Source organism: Zosterops lateralis (assembly GCF_965231275.1).
Source record: "Zosterops lateralis genome assembly, chromosome: 3".
Taxonomy (NCBI): Eukaryota; Metazoa; Chordata; class Aves; order Passeriformes; family Zosteropidae; genus Zosterops; species Zosterops lateralis.
The window spans coordinates 72,908,650-72,926,602 of NC_139764.1; the positions used below are offsets into that span (position 1 = coordinate 72,908,650).

A 17,953-nucleotide genomic window follows, 5' to 3' on the forward strand; every position below is an offset into this window, starting at 1 on the left:
GCTGCTGGCCTGGGTGTTTTGGGAGGTGTCTCCCGGCCCATCCCGCCCTCTGTCCCTGTGCCGGCCAGGGGCCTGCGGGGGCTGCTGGCCTGGGTGTTTTGGGAGGTGTCTCCCGGCCCATCCCGCTCTCTGTCCCTGTCCCGGCCGGGGGGCCGCGGGGCGGGCGGAACCCGCGCGCGGGGGAACGGTTCCCAGCGCCCCGTGTTGCCGCCCGGCGGCGGCGGCGGCCGCCTCCTCCTTCCTGCTGCCGGCGCGGGGGCGGCGGCGCTGTGGCGGCGGGGCCGGGGCATCGCGGGCCCGGGCGCCTCCTCCCCGCTCCGCAGCTTCCCATGGCCGGGAACTTCTGGCAGAGCTCTCACTAGTGGGTGCCGCGGCCGCGGGGCGCGAGGCAGGGGTGCCGCGGGCCGCCGCCGCGCTCCGTCCATTCATTGCCGGCTGGGGCGGGGGCACGGCGCCGAGGGGAGGCCGGGGCGGGCGGGGAGCGCGGGGCGGGCGGCGGGGCCTGCTCGCTCGGGACCCAGGCGGGCCGGGGTGCGGGACCCAGCCGGGCCCGCCCCGCTCGGCCGCCGCTTGGGAAGCGTTCGGGAGCCCCGGGACAGGATCGCGTCCCGGTGCCGGTGCCCGCGGCAGGCCGGGCTCCAGCGGCCGAGTGCCGGAGCCTGCGTCCCCCACACTCTTGTCCCCAGCGCTGGGGCAGCCGGGGCTCGGCTTGGTTGGACATTAGGAAGTGTGATTGATACTGGAACGGACTGCCCAGGGAGGCGGTGGAGTCACCTGTTCCTGGAGGTGTTTAAGGAAAGACTGGACGTGGCACTCTGTGCCGTGGTGTGGGTGACAGGGTGATTGGTGTTCGGTCAAGGCTTGGGCTCGGTGATCTCTTCTCCAACCTAATAGATTCTGTGGTTCTGCCCTGAAACACCTCTTGCTGAGCACTCAAGGTTTGAATGGTGCCCGCAATGAAATGGCTGCAACATAAACCTTGTTAGTGGCTGTCAGGGTCTAGATCTGTACAGCAGCTCAGTTTGCTGCTGGCAGGGGCTAATCTCAGCCCTGGTAATTTATGTTTTGTTGCTTGGTTTTGGGGGTTTTGTTGGTTTTTTTCAGTTGTGTATTTCGAAAACCCTGAAGAACAGTTGCTTGAGAAGACTGTTTGTGGCTTTGTTAAAGGCCACAAGCCCCTTATCCCCAAGCTTTAATTCCTAGTCTTGTACAGGAGACACTCAGTATAATGTTGATAAAGAGTTGCTGAAATTATTTTCCATTCCTTTAGCTTACAATGGATTTTGGATAAACAAGATCTATTGAAAGAACGCCAGAAAGACTTGAAATTTCTGACTGAAGAAGAATATTGGAAGCTACAGATATTTTTTACTAATGGTAAAACTTTTTTTTATTTCTGCCATAAAATCTGTGCAATGTGTGCCATGTCTAAATGGAGATTTGAATTGCTTAGGGAATGTAATGTTTTCATTGTGGTATTACATATACTTTCACAGCCTATTTTAACAAAGACGTGGAATATAAATAACATCATTATTTGTTAGTCGTGCTAACACAATTCTAGGAGACCTTGCAGGCTAATTAGCTGCATATATAATGTTTTAACGTGTGATAGGGTGAACCACCAAAGTTTCTTATTTTCAAGAGGTTCTTATCAGAATATAAAAGAAGGAGAAGCACACAGAAACTGCTAAGCTACTGTATTAAAGGCTCAGTGTCAAGCATTAGTACTCAGCCTGGGCTTTAGGTGGGTTCTTAGGGTAGGGTAAGTATTTTAGGTGATCTGTGCCGTCCTGTTAAACAACAGAGTTTGGAAGCTTGTTATTTGTGTTCATTTACATTCTCTGAAGGCTGCAACACAGCCCATGTTGTGTCTTCTGACTGATTTCCCAGTACCAGGTGGCTCTCAAATTGTCTACAAGTTTCTGACAGCTGTTGGCAGGCAGCCTGTTCTCCCAAAGAATTTGGGACTTGTATGTGAAGTTGTCTAAGATTTGCTTGATCTTGCAAAGCATTTTGCTATCCACATGAATGTCACACCTGAGTATATCAGATTACAAAGGCACTTAAAATTTTCTCTGTGCAATTGTTCAATATTTAAAAAAATCTACTCATGCAAAGGATATTGCTAACTACTAACTTGTTTGCAAGCAGCTCTTTGTATTTTTTTGCAGTAGTCCTTTAAAGTACAGAATGCTTATTTTTTTCAGCTGTCTGGCCAGACTTGAGACAGAGAAGTGAAGTGACTTTCCCAGAGCCACTGGAAGATCTTATGTCAGTGCTGGAATGATATCTGTGAAAGATACTTATCCCAGCTTCTCTCTTAGCTTAGTTATTTTTATAACAATTGCATATGCTATAAACACTATCACTATGGATACCTCTGTGTTATTGCTTATAGGGCATCAGGAAATCAAGCTAGCAATGATTTACTCGTTTGATCTACCCTTGCAATTTCTTGAGGTTAAAACCAAGTGTCATAACTTCATAATATAAAAAGAGACAAAAAGAGGTATTTCTAAAACTGTATTTCTGTGCTAAGTTTCACTAGTATTAATTTGAACTGTGAGATATGCTTTTTAAATGTTTCACTTAATTGTTTTTCTTGAGTAAGCAAAGCTTTACGAGGTAAACAAGTTAGTTTGTTAGTTGTGGTTTGTGGTTCCCAGGGTCCTTTTCCTTGGCATTCCATGCCTCCCCTGAAGGCAGGTGAGTGACTGGGGGCAGCTGGAGAGCAGCTCTGCCAGCGTCTCCCCTGTGCCTGTATGAAGACAGCCTGCTCTGCAGGAGAGAGTGGGGCTGGCCTTGCTCCCCCTCTGCGGCAGGGAGGGCAGGGCAGTGGGGGCTGCCGTGTGCCCAGGCAGAGCCGGCCGCGGTCAGGCCCTCGATGTGTTGTATCGTCGCCTCCTCTGAGCAGAGGCCCTGCTTTGGGTCCCCCTTGTCTCCCATCTGCACTACCTGAGAGCAGATGAGGCTCGGCCACAGCATGTCACATTCAGTGTGTGTCAGCCCAGGAGATGGTTGTTCCCTAAAGCAATTAAAATCTGCATGGAGAGGGGCAATTTCCTGCTGCTTCTTCATTGGAAAACAAGTGCAGCAGATCACTAACTGATTGTATGGCTTCCTGCAGCTATGAAGAAAAGGAAAAAGATCATCTTCTAAAGTAGTTTGAAAAAAGAAACTGATGTTGATTTCTCTGTTTGGATCACCATACCTTAACTTGAGGTTTTGGTTGAGGAGTGTGTTATTTGTTTTCCCCTTTTGGTTTTGGGCAGAAGCAGTAATGTTTCTGCTAGAGGCTACTCAAAATACTCAGATTTAAAACAACCTTTATTAAAAAAAAACCAAACCACCAAAACCACTTAATTTGTAAACATATACAGGAATAAATGATCTTATAGTTTCTTTTCAAATATTAAAATAGTTACAAGCATTGGACTTTCTCCCAGCATATACAAGCTTCCATTTCATTAAGTCTCTCTAGGCTCTTGTCCATTTTTTTCTTCTAAACCACACTTGATTTTTCTCTGACAGCAGATGGCCTAACCATTCCTGAAAATCCCATGGGAGTATGAAACATATTTGGAGAATTCTGTTTAGCCTAATACTTGAATTTTTCTGATGCCCTAGTAGTAGGACAGCTTTTTAGCCCCATGGTCAAATTAAAGGCAAAAATTCTTTCCAACCTCCCAAGATATGATGATAAAATGTTTAATATTTGTACAGATATGGCATACTGGGTTTAACACCCTTTTCAGAAGTATTGCTTGTCCTACTGTCACTGTCAAACTAGTCCTAATTTGGCATTCTTCTCTAGAAAAAGAATGATATGACTCAGACAGGAATTTAGTGTTGCTTTGGGCCTTGCCAGTGGGTGACAAATGTGTACCCTGGCTATTTGCAGGGGATACATGATAAAAGCATGGGCAAAACACTCTCTACTCAGTGTTTAAGTAGAGACTAAGAGGTTAGTGATGACCGACAACAGAATTGTTTGCTTTTCCCACCAGTGGTCACTGTCTTGGTCTTGCTGTACATATTTTAAATACCTACTTAAGTGTATTTTAAAATATTGTTTTTGACATTTCTCATGAGAGAGGAAAAAAAGAAGAGAGAGTCTTCACACAGCCGAGCCGTGCTCACAATAATGGCGGCAAAGAAGTATGGGGAAAAATAACAAGTAACAACCTTATGTTTCACTGTGCCATTCTTTACATCCAACCCCTGCTCTTAATCCCAGCTTGATGCATCTAATTTGCTTGGCACCTTTCCTTTGCCTGGGAGGCCAAACAAGAGCTACCTGCACAGATGACACCAGGGTTGTTTCTTGGCCAACTGGCAGAGGACCACCGTGATGGAGCAGCTGACTGCATCCTCTGGTCTCCCACCCCCTCTCCCTAGACTAAATATGTCATTTTTTTAACACCTGCTGCCTCTGCCAAATTAAATGACCGTGTTTGTGTTGGCAGCTTTACTTGTTTGAAAAAAACCCATCCATTTTGTGTGGCACTGAAGAGCTGAGGATTTATATTTCCTGTGTCTGAATTTGTTTTGCTCTAAAATGGAATACCTGAGCTTTACCCTTCTGAGATTTGTGTTGTCATCTTCTTAAAGGTCATAATCACTTTGTACACAATGAAGTCAAGGTACCTTTTCCTTTTTGAAGGTGTCCCCAAGCTTCAGGAGGCAGCGGTTCTTCACCTGCAGGTCTGTAGGTTTACAGCAGCGTGTTGTCCCTCTAGAGCAACTGAACTGAGGGAGAAGACTGTGGTGCTGCTCCTTAGAATCCCCAGCACTAGCCATGTTTTGAGACCCTTTGCTATTTGGTGTCAAATTGTTTAAAAAAACTCAACTCAAGCTTTTGTTCATTTTTTTTTTAAGTTATCCAGGCTTTAGGTGAACATCTTAAATTAAGACAACAAGTTATTGCCACTGCTACAGTCTACTTCAAGAGATTCTATGCCAGGTAGGACTGTTTACTATGATGGTACAAGAATAAAACATTTGCTAGGCACATTTTGGTAGCCCTTTAAAAATGCAGTTCTGTATTAAAAGCAGTGCCACTTTTGTTTTCTGGATGGTGTAAAGCTTTTATGCTTTAATAAAGTTAACTTAAGCTTTGCTTTTTCAAAAGGAAGTGTGGTGCTCTTAATAGATTAATCGTTCTACATGTGTGAAACAACATATTATAATTTTGTTGTAACGTTTCAGATATTCCCTAAAAAGTATAGATCCAGTATTAATGGCTCCCACGTGTGTGTTTTTGGCATCCAAAGTAGAGGTATGAAGTATTACAATTTTTTAATGTAACATTATGTGATGTATGAGAGAAAGAAAACGTTTAGGACTTTAAATTTTTTTGTCTTTCTTCATGCTTTGGGGGTTGAAACCTTCTCCTTTTCACATAGATTTCTATAGCATTTAAGAAAAGGAGACAGAGAAGGCCTTCAAAATTTGTCTGAATTACTAACCCTGAAGTGCCTCTGAAAATTGAAAAAAGTATTTTAAATGGCTGTTTCATTGTGACACAGTGTTTACCTATTTACATACACTGTATCTTAAATTGTGTATATATTAATCAGTGTCTCCTTTCTGGTGTGTTTCTCCTTATTTATGTTTACTCAAACTTTAAAACATAATTGGACTTTTTTTCCTAATTATCTTGTTCTATTTCATATAGCAAGGGATCCTCAGAGTTTACCACACTTTCATTACTTGAATTAAAAGTATGTTGTAGCTCATGTGCTGTCCTTGAGAAATTAACATAAGGAACTGACCCATTAGGGATTGTGGTGAGAAGGCTCCATGCCTCCACCATTGGTACTCTCCTTTGAATGTGGCAAAGAGTTAGCATCAGCTGGTGCTGCTGTTATGTTAGTCCTCTGTAATGCAGCAAGTTTCACAGCTGTTTGAAAAGTGTCGGTGTAGTGGAAAAAAGTCAAATTGGCCCATTTATGATATGTCAGCACTAAGGAATTTTACAGATGGAACTCAAATACTTAATGGATGATAGAAACAGACCCACTAAACTAGTGGTGACATGTGATACTGTTGTCTGTAAAAGTACTGTCACACTTTTTAGTGTTTGGAAGGCATCAAGGATAAGAGAGAGAGTGTTGGAGAGGGTGCTTTTTTATCAACCTGTTAAATAAGCCTTTAAGCAGGCACAGACATAGAGTGTATATACATGGATGCACCTTAATTTAGAAGTCTGTGTAACCTTCCTTCCTGTGTAGCCTTTGTAAAGCTTCTGCAGCTTTAGAGGGCAGCACTATTGGTTCAGCTATAGACCTCTCTGAAAGAATACTGTGTACAGAAAATTTTCAAAGTGCTGACTGTCTCAGCACAGGAGCTGAGACTTCACGAAAATATAACTAAAAAAGGTAGTTAATGGCAGACTTCTAAAGACAGTTTTCTCTCTAAATGGGATAAGAAATTTCTCTCCAAATAAGGATAAGGAAAAACATAACCTTCTTGAAGCCCTCTTGTCTATTTTAGATGAAGAATGTTAGCCAGCTGAGCTTTTGTGGCTTTAGTACCTTTCATAAATCTTTACTGTCCCTCACAAACAACCAAGTGACTAATCAGTGAAATAGCTCTTAGGTAAAGAGTTTAATCCTGTTCACCTTAAGAAAAAAAAAAAAAAGGGTGGGGAGAAAACCAAATACTACAACACTGCAGAAAGAAACCCAGTTTAGTAAAAAGCCATTATTTTAATTTGATAACAGTGTGAGTGTATGGTGTTTCAGGTGGTTCACTTCATTTACCATTCTTTTTTATTAGGAATTTGGTGTTGTTTCAAATACAAGGTTGATTTCTGCTGCTACTTCTGTATGTAAGTATCAGTAATTTTCCTTTCACTCTAGTTAGGCATCTCTGTAGGGAGATCAGTTGGTTTTTTTGCCTTTTCTTTTTTTAAGGTAGCTTTTTATCAAATCACAGAGGACTATAAGAGCCAGTTAAAACCATTTAGAATAAAAGCCTCTGTTTCCAAATACAGAGACAGAAGGGTCCTTTCTGTATTAGTTTTAGTTGATTATGGTTGGAACTTATGCCAGGCATAGGTGAAAACAAAGTCATAAAATAAAACTATTTTATAGTTTTATATAAAATAAAACTATAAACAACGTTGAGTAGTAAGTTGAATTCTGAACTACTCAAAGATAGAACTGGAAATGTATGGCTTTGTCTGTTTATTAAAAGGTATGGCTTGGTGGAAGTACTTGTTTTAAGAATTTTTGGTAGGCTGTATACCTTCAAATTATTTTTAATCCTTTTTCCCCCCATCATAAAATTAGTCTTTGCATGTGATATTTATTTCTAAAAATACATTTTATAACCTATTGCTCACAATAAATTCCATACAATTACACTGCAGTTACTTAATTCTCTATCTTTCCCACTTGCCTTGTATTTCCCAGTTCATGTAACTTATATCTCATCCATCAAACTCTTGAAGTGATGTCTTCCTTAGCTGGATGCTGTTATCTGACCCAGAAGGTCCAGCTGCTCTCAATGGGCAATTCCTGGCTGTGCTCTTCCAAATGTAGGTCAGCGCTTTCAGAATCCCTCGTAGCCGTTAGGGGACAGGTGACTGGCTGCATCTGTAGCCTCCACATTCAGAGAGTGCATCAGTCCATGGGGCTGGCCGTGTGACAGTTCTGCCACCAGGAACTGAAATGCATCTTCACTGCCAGCATGACCAAGACCAGTATTGGATTTAACACGGAGAGTTGCTATTTTTACATCAGAAGCATCATTGTGTGGAAGCTTTGATGCATCAGTGAGAAGGTTAGATGGATTTTGGTCAATATGCGGCAGCTGATTTTACTTGGACATCTAGTTCTTAGCTTTGCTGTTCCTCAAAATCCCAGTGTCAGGATTCTATAGAAGATTTTCCCCACAGCTCTTCCTTCAGACCTAGGAGTCGTGTCAGCCCTGATAAGTACTGTGCATTTCATGGAAGTGGGGCAAAATGCAGCAGGCTTTTTTCTTTCCAAGCATCTTTTCTTCTATTCTACCTGGTCTTCCTTTACCAGAACTGCTTCAGTAGCACACAGCAGTTTTTGGGAGGTCTTAGTACCCAAGGAAGAAAAGATGAGGCAAGACAGGTAAAAGCAAAAACAAGCTGATAAAAGGGGTGACTAATGTAATAGTGGCTGGTTTAAGAGTTTTGCTTGCTTTTACTAGGAAGCAACATGAAGTTAATAACATTTGCTTCCTTTGTAAGGAAGATAATCCTAGCCTGATTTTCAACAACCTTTTCAAAAGATTTTTCCTCTGTTAACACATTGTTGTGGTTTAGGGTAAATTTGAAAGAAACTTTTGAATGTGATTCTTTTGGGAAGTAAACTTAAATGGCCCCTCTCTTTAGCTGGTTTTTGGAGAAAAGTGGAAAAAACTATTTATTTAATTAACCAAGTGCTTACAAGTATAAAGAATGAATAATATGAAATAATAATAATGATTAAAAAAAAATACAAGCATCATAAAGTCACCCTAGGACACACATCTTACTAAAACGACAGCTCCTTGTAGTGGTTGTGTCTGCAGCTTGCTTTGTGAGAAAAGTGCTTTTTCTCCCTATCTTCTTTCTCAAATTGGTATTTTTTTTTTACTATGTACCTCTTCAGTTTGCATACATCTTGAGGAGCTCTTCTATTAATTCATCTCTTTCTTGAAATACTTATAATTTCCAACCAGTAGCCCAGTCTTGGTGTCCTACAACAAATTTTCTAGCAAAGTTTACATAGGTGTAAATAGTGAATTCTTTGGTCCAGAGGACTGATGCTGTCTTTTCTTGAATGTCATACTGATTTTCTGGAAGTAATATTGATAGTATAATTTAATAATATAATTAAATTATAATAATTTAATTATAATTTAATAATAATATAGTCTGTCATTAATGTAAGGAATATTGTCCACTTCCAGGATGTTAAATGTTACCTGTTTTCCTTGGAGGACAAGGACTTAAAATAGATTTTTATATGTTTTACTTGTACAAATCTCAAATCCACATCTTCAAGCGTTCTTGTTCTTCTTTGTTCGGTGTTCTAACATGAAATCACTCTGGTTTTGTGTATTAACATGCTTCTTATCTGTGCACTGACTGTACTTGTTCTCCTTGTAAAATACACCAAGATTTATTAAGTGTCTCTATTGGAGCTCATCATTGCATTATGGATCTGCAGGAAGTCTGGCTAAGCTCCCTTACCCAGCCCTTGGGCTTGCTTTTCTAAGACTTCATTAGTTCTTTTAAAATCTCGCATGTTGAAGGATCAAACCTGTGAAAAAAGTCCCACATGAAAATTCCATATGGATATAGTGTTGGGACTGAGATCCTGAACATCAGTGGCTGGAGAGCTCTGTGAATGATAACTTGTGGGAAGTTAGGTGTCCCTGAGCTAGTTGGTGGTTAATCAGAGGACTTAATAGTGTCCAAAGCAGCAGTCAAAATGTCTGGCTGAGTATCTGTGCAAATCAGGGTTTCAGGTGTATTTCTCTTTCCTTTTCAGGATCTTAAATCTTGTAACATTTCTCTTTAAAATACAAACCTTTTGTACTGAAAGCCACAAACTGAAAATTGTGCTGCCAGATAGATTTGAAAGGCTATATGCAGATGAATGAATAGAAACAGAAAGAAGTATTAATTGCATTATTTTTAACATACTTTTTTCTGTTTACTGTAGTGAAAACTAGGTTTTCATATGCCTTTCCAAAGGAGTTTCCTTATAGGATGAACCATGTAAGTATGCTATTTGAAATACAACTTGATCAAATAAATTAATTATTGTTAGCAGGAAATTCTGTCTTTTAAATTCTAAGAAAGAAATATTTTCATATTCCTCTGTGTCAGGGTTGGTCATGATTAGTTTTGTATAGAATAATGGGAAAATTACTTTTAAAAATAATGAAAATCTTACATAACCGCCTCTTCTTAAATTGTTGGCAGGGAAGACAAGTGGTAGGGTGACTGAAATGGTAGTTTTCTATAGCATGATGAGAAAAGAGATTTAGGGGTTTTTTAATTTTCTTGGTTACAAATACATTGCTCCAGGGAAAGTAAATGGCCTTTGCAACTGGAATGCTTCCAAGCTTGCAGACATGAACAGTTGGCTTACAGAAAGCAGTTTTATTTTTGCCTGTAAAATTTAATGGCTCTTGAAGAATAGTTTTTAATTAGTACTTAAAATTTAAATTTACCAGTGGTTTTCAAGGTATTCTCAGTCACAATACTGAGAAGTTTCATAGTTTTTCTTAAAACCAATTTTGACCTGTGCTGTAGAATTTTGAAAGCTAAACGTCTAAATAGTTTTAGATAGTAACAAATACTGCTTTTTTGTTGGTTTGCTTTTCACCCAAATGATATATCAGAATATAAAATACCGAATACCTTATAATAAAAGTGCACTGCTCTTTTATAGATAAAGGCAAATGAAAATACATTTAGGAGTGGTGCTTTTGTATTGCCAGAGTAGTCCAGTCTTTTCCTTGATGTCACCAAAACATCACCTTCTTTATTGAGAGCGAGAGCTGATTTAATTGCTACAATTGGACAGAATATTTCATCTGAAATTAAATCTGGAAATGTTTTGAAAGGCTATTTGACAAGTTAGTGGGCTGATGAAGACGCTCTAATTCTACAAAATAACTTCTCTATTGCTGTGAAGTTTTCATGCACTGGGAACAACGTGCTGCTACCAAGTGTTGAAACAAATCAGACAAGTGCTGCCAATGAAGCAGTCTTTCACAGCAAACTTGATGCAAAATACTTAAATTCATTGTTATTATGACTGGAGTTAAGTTATAATAGTGATAAGGCAATAGCCAATAATAGTTTTATTTTTGTTTAGTTTTGTCATTTCAGATAAAATGCATTTAGGATTGTCGGAAGTAGTTGTTGAGAATTCCTGTGCATTTCTGATGTTAAATTGTGTGTCATTTAATTCTTTCTGCTGCCTGAAACATGCTGCTTATTAACTGTGATTTTGCTTCTTTACAGATACTAGAATGTGAATTCTATCTCTTAGAATTAATGGTAGGTTGGGTTTTTTGGTGGAACTGCTTCTGTTTTTGTGAGAGAGGTAACTGTATTTAAATCCTGATGCAGAGACTGGGGTGTCAGTGTCCTTTTTTTCCTTAGATGGAATGGCCAGTCATGACCATGGAGAGCTGTATTCTTTCTATGCCCTCTTCTTCTTGCCTGGAAGAATCTGGGGCTACACATATATGTTCTAGCAGAAGGTGTGGGTACTATACCATTCAGGCTAGTCTATAACAGCCTAATAATTAGAGTAATCTAGGAAGTGAGATGTGGGTTTGAAACCTGTGAGGAAGAAACCAAATTCAGGACTCCCATTTTCTGAGATGGTACTGTAACTATCAGGCTGTTTAAAGAAAGGAGCATAGTGGGACATTTTCTTCCAGATCCTTTCAAATAAAGGAGCCATATCTGATTTTTATAAGAGTAGCTATCCCATTGCTGTGTTTGCTTGGGTAGCTGAAAGGAGGCAACCCAGGCTTCTTAGGCAGCTTGGGAAAAGCTGCCTAATTTCTGCATACGGCTTGGACCCTAGTACTACTGTACTAGAGTAGCTCTGCTCAAGTGCAGAGAAAAGGAGAGAGAAACCAGGGAGCAGCTTAGTGAGTTGGACAGCAGATGAGAGAATATGTTTTGGGAACTGAACACAGAGGAGATCAGGTCAAAGTTTTTGTTTCTACCTACAAGTTGTTTTAATACAGTTTTTAGATTCCTGTTTAGATTTAGTCCTTGACACCTCTGCTATACATGACAGTAACTCGTGAGTTTTGTATACAGGAGTTTTAGCACAAGCAATTCCATTTACAAGAAGTTACGTTTTGAGGATTCACTTATTTTTCCAGTATGCTATGTGATATCTAGTGTGTGCGGTAACCATGTTTCACTTAAGTGTTCAGCGCACATAGCTTAATGCGGCTTTTCCCTGTAGCATCCACACAGTTGGCTGCTTTTAGCAAGATGATTATTCCTTCTTGTTTATCTGGACCTGAAATGAGGGGATTTGAGAGCAGTGGAATTTTTCTTTTCTTTCTTTCCAAACCAGCATCAATTATTTTGGCATGCTCTCCATGTATGGTATTTAGTAGCAGACTGTTTTCTGGCAGCGTTTTGTATTTCCAAGTGGGAATTACGGGTTTGTAAGCAAATGAGGTTTCAGTGTGCTGCAGATGTGACTTTCCGTGTCTCTTAGGGGAAGGACATTGACAGACTGGCAACTGTGCTCTGTAATGGTATTCTGGAGAGAGCACTGCCCTCATTAGAGCAGGGCTAGGTGTTAGAATGCTACTTAAAAAAATAATCAGTAATTGACTTATAAACCAAATGTTTTAATACAAGCTGACAACATGCTCTGAATTGTAATCTAACTTCTGTCCTGATGACATTTTTCCTAGGACTGCTGTTTGATAGTATATCATCCGTATAGACCTTTGCTCCAATATGTGCAAGATATGGGCCAAGAAGACATGCTGCTACCTCTGGCATGGTAATGAAGGCAATGGAAATAGTTCCTTCTTTCATCAAGAAAGCAAGTGTTTAACAGTTATGCTTCAAAGGTGGTTAAGCTTTTGCTGAACCAAGCAGGCTTAGCCATATTTGAATACAAAGGGTGCCCTAGTTAACCTGTGCAAGTATATGTTCCTGACTTAGCTTATTGTGTCTTTAACTCTGTAATGATTTTACTTTGCAGTGGTCTAATTTTTTTAAATTTTTTTTTTATTAAGACTAGCTCTAATATCACAATTTTAACATTACTGAATGGTGACTGAGTAGAGGAAGTTTCTTTCTGTCAACATTGTCATTTTATTGTAGCATCTCATAGGAGGTAGAAGCAATATATAGGGTTTTTTAGCTGTGTTAGCAGAACTCTTATTCTTCAACTGTTTCCAACGCACAAAGACAGTAGAAGTACTACTTTTATGTGAGCCCTTACTTATTTGTGAAACAGATAATTATTTGATGGTATATGTACACATCCACTGCAGAAAGACATTTATGTACTAAAAGAATATTTCCAGATAAACTTCTTCTGTGACTATATGGGAAAAAAAGAAAGGCTTTAAGAGATTTTTACAAGGAAAAGGATCTCTTTCCTTGATGTTTTGCCCTGCAGCCTCATTGCTTTGACCATCTGGAAAACTGACAAAATATTTGTAAACCAACAGCAGCTTTTGAAGAAATATAGTCTAAAGATGAATAGGAAGATACTTACAAGTTCTTTTTTGCACAGGAGGATAGTGAATGACACATATAGAACTGATCTTTGTCTGCTGTACCCTCCTTTCATGATAGCTCTAGGTAAGTAACAAGTAGTATCTCCTGTCATGTTTAACTGGATGTATTCTGTGCACTGGCCCATCACAAGCATTCCTCTGAGTGCCCTTATGAGGTGCTTCAGGTTGTGTTTCATACAGCAGTGACACTGTAGCCTTGCAACTTAAAAAGCCTTAAAGAAAAGTCAGATAATTAATCCTGAGTTTTATCTGTTGAACTGTATAGGGTTTATAAAAAATTGAGTATTTCTAACTGTATTGGGAGTGTATCTTTGTTCAATATCCATGCACCTGATCTTTGCAGCTTGCCTACATGTGGCCTGTGTTGTCCAGCAGAAGGATGCAAGGCAATGGTTTGCTGAGCTGTCTGTTGATATGGAAAAGGTACTCTGTTTTTTATTCTCACCACTTGTTATGGACTGACCAGAAATGGTAGTCATGATTGGTAATACTGATTTGAACTTAAAACTCAGTGATCTTGTTAGATGCTGTTGCAGTTAGGCAGATCTCTTTGGAAGGGAGACAATGTCAGGTTATTTGGTTATCATCCTGCTCTGAAAGTCAAGACAAAACCATTGCATGACAGAAGAGCATTGCTGTATTGCCATTTTCCAGACAGAAGTATTAACCCAATGTCTTTTACATTGTTTGCCAGAAAAAGAATTCCCAGCATCTTTCCAACACACAAGATTGCCAGCATGAGTTTGACTTCTAAGTTCAAGTGCATGTGATTTTCTGATTCACTTTTCAGCATCATGCCAGCACACCGTTTTCATTTTCTCCCTATGCATGTGCAGAGTACAGCATAGTGTAGAACATTTTTGACACTTTCAAGATGCCTAGCACTGTGACTTCAATCAGTGCTAAACAGAGAGACACCAAGATCATACGTTAGAGTTCCCTGCTAATGCAAATTCTGTGTCAAATAATCCCCTTCATTAATTTATTAAGTTTCAGGGTGGAGTTGTCCTTATACTAACAATGTTCTTCATCCTCACTGGTTTCTTTTACTATTTAGTTTGGCTTCTTTAACTTTTATTTAGCTCCAGCAAGCAAATTGAAGTAGCACTCATATTCCTTATCACACTGTTTTACTTAGCACATATTTTTTTCAAACTTTTTTTGAAACTGAGTGTCTGGAATTAAATAGCCTGTTATGATTGAGATGTACCATTTCCCTCTGTGTCCTTGGTATTGCCCTTTATCCCACTGATGTTACGGCATTGGCATTGTGTTTGTATTCCGGGATTTGTCTTGAAATTTAAACACAATGTGGATGGTATGCTGTGTTGAGAGCTCTGTGAGTTATGCTGTCATACATTTAAAGGCAGGGTGATAATAAACTGGCAGCAAAGGAGAACCATCCTATATTTAATAGATAAAATTACCATAAGCTTGATACTGAATATCTTTGAATGTTTACATGTATTGGTTCTTATGTCAGTGATAAAGCCTAAGCTTGATTTTTTCACGTGAACACCATGGACTTCTTCATCAACTGACTTTTGTTTTGAGGACAAAATATATCACTCTAGCACTTAATCAAAGTTTATGTATTAAAAAGAAGAAAAAAGTCTACTTTAATAATTCAGAGAATGATGAAACATCATTAATTAAATATTCTCCAGTTTTTATATAAAATATTGCACTAAAAATTTAATTAAGGAAATTAAGGTAGATAGAAAATATCCAAACTGGTATGGAATGCTTACGCTTCCAGAAGCAGAGTATGAAGTATCAACAATTCTTATTATATGTATATAAGAATATAAGAAGTATTTTAAAACTCCTTGTCTCTGTTTCTTGGAAGGAAAGAGTTCACATGAATGTTTTGTGGTTTTGGGTTTTTGTTTTCCCACACTGTGCCCCTAATATGTATAGCACATTTATAATCATCAATTACTGTATTGATAAAGCATGGTCATACAGCTGCAGTCATGCTGCCCAGGTCTGTATTTTCCCAGGAGCTTACTTATAAGCTGTGACAGCAGTTGCAAATGAATGAATAAATAAATAGGTATTTTGTTTGCAGGGGAAGTTAAAAGGGAAAGTATTCTGTTCAGGCTTCAATTCACAATAAAATCAAAAAACTAATTAAATGCTTTTTTTCAACCAGATTAAGTGTGAGACAGCTCTGTTTATAATATGAAACTCGTGTTGTTTAGTTTCAGTTTGGGGCCTGTTTAGTTAATTGAACACTTAAACGGGCTGTGACAAAGATAAAATCACTGTTGCGTCTGACCTTGGGATCTCTTTTCTTTCTAATACAGATTTTAGAAATAATCAGGGTTATTCTGAAGCTGTATGAGCAGTGGAAGAACTTTGATGAGAGGAAAGAGATGGCTACTATTCTTAGTAAAATGCCTAAACCAAAACCACCTCCAAACAGGTACGGTACTTCCTTATTACACTTTTCCTACAGTTTTAAGAACGTGCAAATGCTTAATTCAAGGTGTAGTGTATGTTTTTACAGTGCAGATGTTTCTGATACAAAACCAGCCTGATTGTTCAGGAGCTAGTGGGAAACATAACATTCATTATCTTATGGAGAATGTTAATGTGATTAGAATGTGATCAATACAGCTCAGCAAATGTAAGGAACCCCAGTGTGAGGCTCCATGGCTGGGCCAGATTCAATGGAACTGGGCCTGCTTGATGTCGTATTTAATTACTGTGATTAAATATCACTGCTTGGAATCTGCACATGCAAATTCCTATGCACATGCTTATGTAATGTGAACATTGCAATGTTGACTTCAGACGTGGATTCAGCAGGCAGCTTCATGGGCATATATTGAAATTATTATTCACATAAATATGGTGAAGTTATTTATGCATGCTGAGAATAACGATTGCAGGGTTTTTTTAGGAAACTGAGCAGAATATTTTGACCTATTTATGTATATGTTGAAGTATTTCCTTTCGAAAGTTTACTTTCAGAATACCGTATCTTTTAATAATAAAAAAAAAGGATAAAAATGTAATGTGATGCTTCTTATTGAAGAGACATGTTTTTGTTTTCTTCAACAGTGAAGGAGAACAGGGTCCAAATGGTAGCCAGAACTCTAGTTATAGCCAATCTTAAGGCATTCCAAAGAATTTCTTTATGGACCACTTTGTCTCAAGACATCCTGGAATATTTCCTGTGTTCATGAAATGGACAGAAGGTTTTAGTAACATCTTTGACAAAGAACTCGAAGAATAAATAGCTTGTTTGTGTCAAGCATTTTGAAAGCTTTTTCTCTAAAACTACATCATTTTCTCTGACGCTGGAGCAAATGTGCTAAGATTTTTCAGTGTAAGGCATCAAACTTTAAACCAAGCTGCAAAAGATTAACATTTTTCACTCAAAACAAATAGTTAATTGTTGGTTTTATTTGTGTTGAAGTGAACTATTTTTAGAGCAACAATAACCCGAGGCCTAAGTGTAACTGTATTAATGACTTGTGTTGTCTTCATTTTGTTTGTGACTGAAGGAAGATAGTGAGTCTATCCATTACCTTCAGTTTTGTTGATTTAGAAAAAAATAAATACAGATTCTGCAACAAGTAACACACAATCATTCAGAAACAAATGCCTAGAAGAGCCTGTAAAGAATATTGTTACAGTTTTAATGAAAGCTGCAGGAAAGAAAGTCAGTTTCTATTTTGGGGTTTAAAAAAGCTGTATTCCTTGGTAGATCTACTTGGTTGTTTTTGCCATGATACATAGTAGCCCAGCTTACCAGAGAAGTGCAATATGTATAGTGATTCTGCAGTTTTCTGAAACATTTCAAGTGTTAGCAATTAAGACAACCCAACATACTAGGATTTTTTTTTTCAAATAAATGTACTGTATGGTACAATCGGAATATTTCACAATCAAGTACAAATCTGGATATTATTGCTTTTTTTTTTTTTTTTTTTTTTTTTTTTTTTGTAGAAGAGATATACACTGTTAGTCTGCCTTCACTGTTAGTGTGAATTTGTGTGGTTCATTAGAGAGTTTATTTAAGAGAATCAAGTGTTTGGTGAGCTTCATACTGGCTAATTTTAATTGGGATGTTAGGGGCAACTCTAGGATAACTGAAACGGGATTCCTTGGTTAACTTTGTGCTGGAGAAAATGAGATTTCTTCAAACCGAAGGCCATATCCTGCGTTCCTTACTCAGGCAGATATCCCACTGAAGACAGGAATTGGCCTTAATTGATTTCTTGATTTTTTTAGATAACTTTGTTTCTAATTAAGTTCTGTACAACTTTATTTTGAATGATAATGCCAACTTGCCCAAGTATAAAAGTTGAATGATAAAGTTCAGTAACATCGTTCTCTTTTTTTTCTTTCTGGGTGGTGTTTTTGTTTTTGTTTTGTTTTTTGAAACAACACATTTCACTGTTCTGAAATACTGGAGGGGGATTGTTGAAAACATGTGCTCTGTGATATGTCTTGGTTCAAAAAGCTGGTCCCTTAAAAAACCCCACCTGTTTTTGCAAATACCTGTCTTTGTAATTGGGTGGTCATTTGGTGAAATATAACTGAAGTGTTTTTGTATGTAGCCCATTAGGCTACTAGCATTTATTTCTGTTCAGGTTACTTCCATAAACCATTATGTGAACGAGCCCAAACACTTTGGTGAGGTAGAAAAAAATATACATTTTGG

General features: G+C 38.8%; 1 protein-coding gene across 2 annotated transcripts; it reads left to right on the plus strand.

The window, feature by feature from the left end:
* Positions 1-260: 260 nt before the first annotated feature.
* CCNC (cyclin C) lies at positions 261-17,614 on the plus strand. Of its 2 annotated transcripts, XM_083857491.1 has the most exons (12): positions 261-361; positions 1,271-1,377; positions 4,882-4,966; positions 5,212-5,281; positions 6,784-6,835; positions 9,693-9,748; positions 11,006-11,041; positions 12,436-12,527; positions 13,272-13,339; positions 13,619-13,698; positions 15,585-15,703; positions 16,345-17,614. In XM_083857491.1, the coding sequence occupies exons 1-12, from the start codon at positions 330-332 to the stop codon at positions 16,397-16,399; spliced, it is 852 nt and encodes a 283-aa protein (XP_083713617.1). In that variant the 5' UTR covers positions 261-329; the 3' UTR covers positions 16,400-17,614. The 2 variants fall into 2 exon arrangements, with proteins under 2 accessions (XP_083713617.1, XP_083713618.1); XM_083857492.1 differs by lacking the exons at positions 261-361; positions 4,882-4,966.
* Positions 17,615-17,953: the final 339 nt, after the last annotated feature.

Coding starts and splice junctions, on each gene's coding strand:
- CCNC (XM_083857491.1), top strand. CDS start 330: ATGGCCGGGAACTTCTGGCAGAGCTCTCACTA. Junction 1,378..4,881: donor ACAGATATTTTTTACTAATG/GTAAAACTTTTT, acceptor TTTTTTTTTAAG/TTATCCAGGCTTTAGGTGAA. Junction 4,967..5,211: donor TTCAAGAGATTCTATGCCAG/GTAGGACTGTTT, acceptor GTAACGTTTCAG/ATATTCCCTAAAAAGTATAG.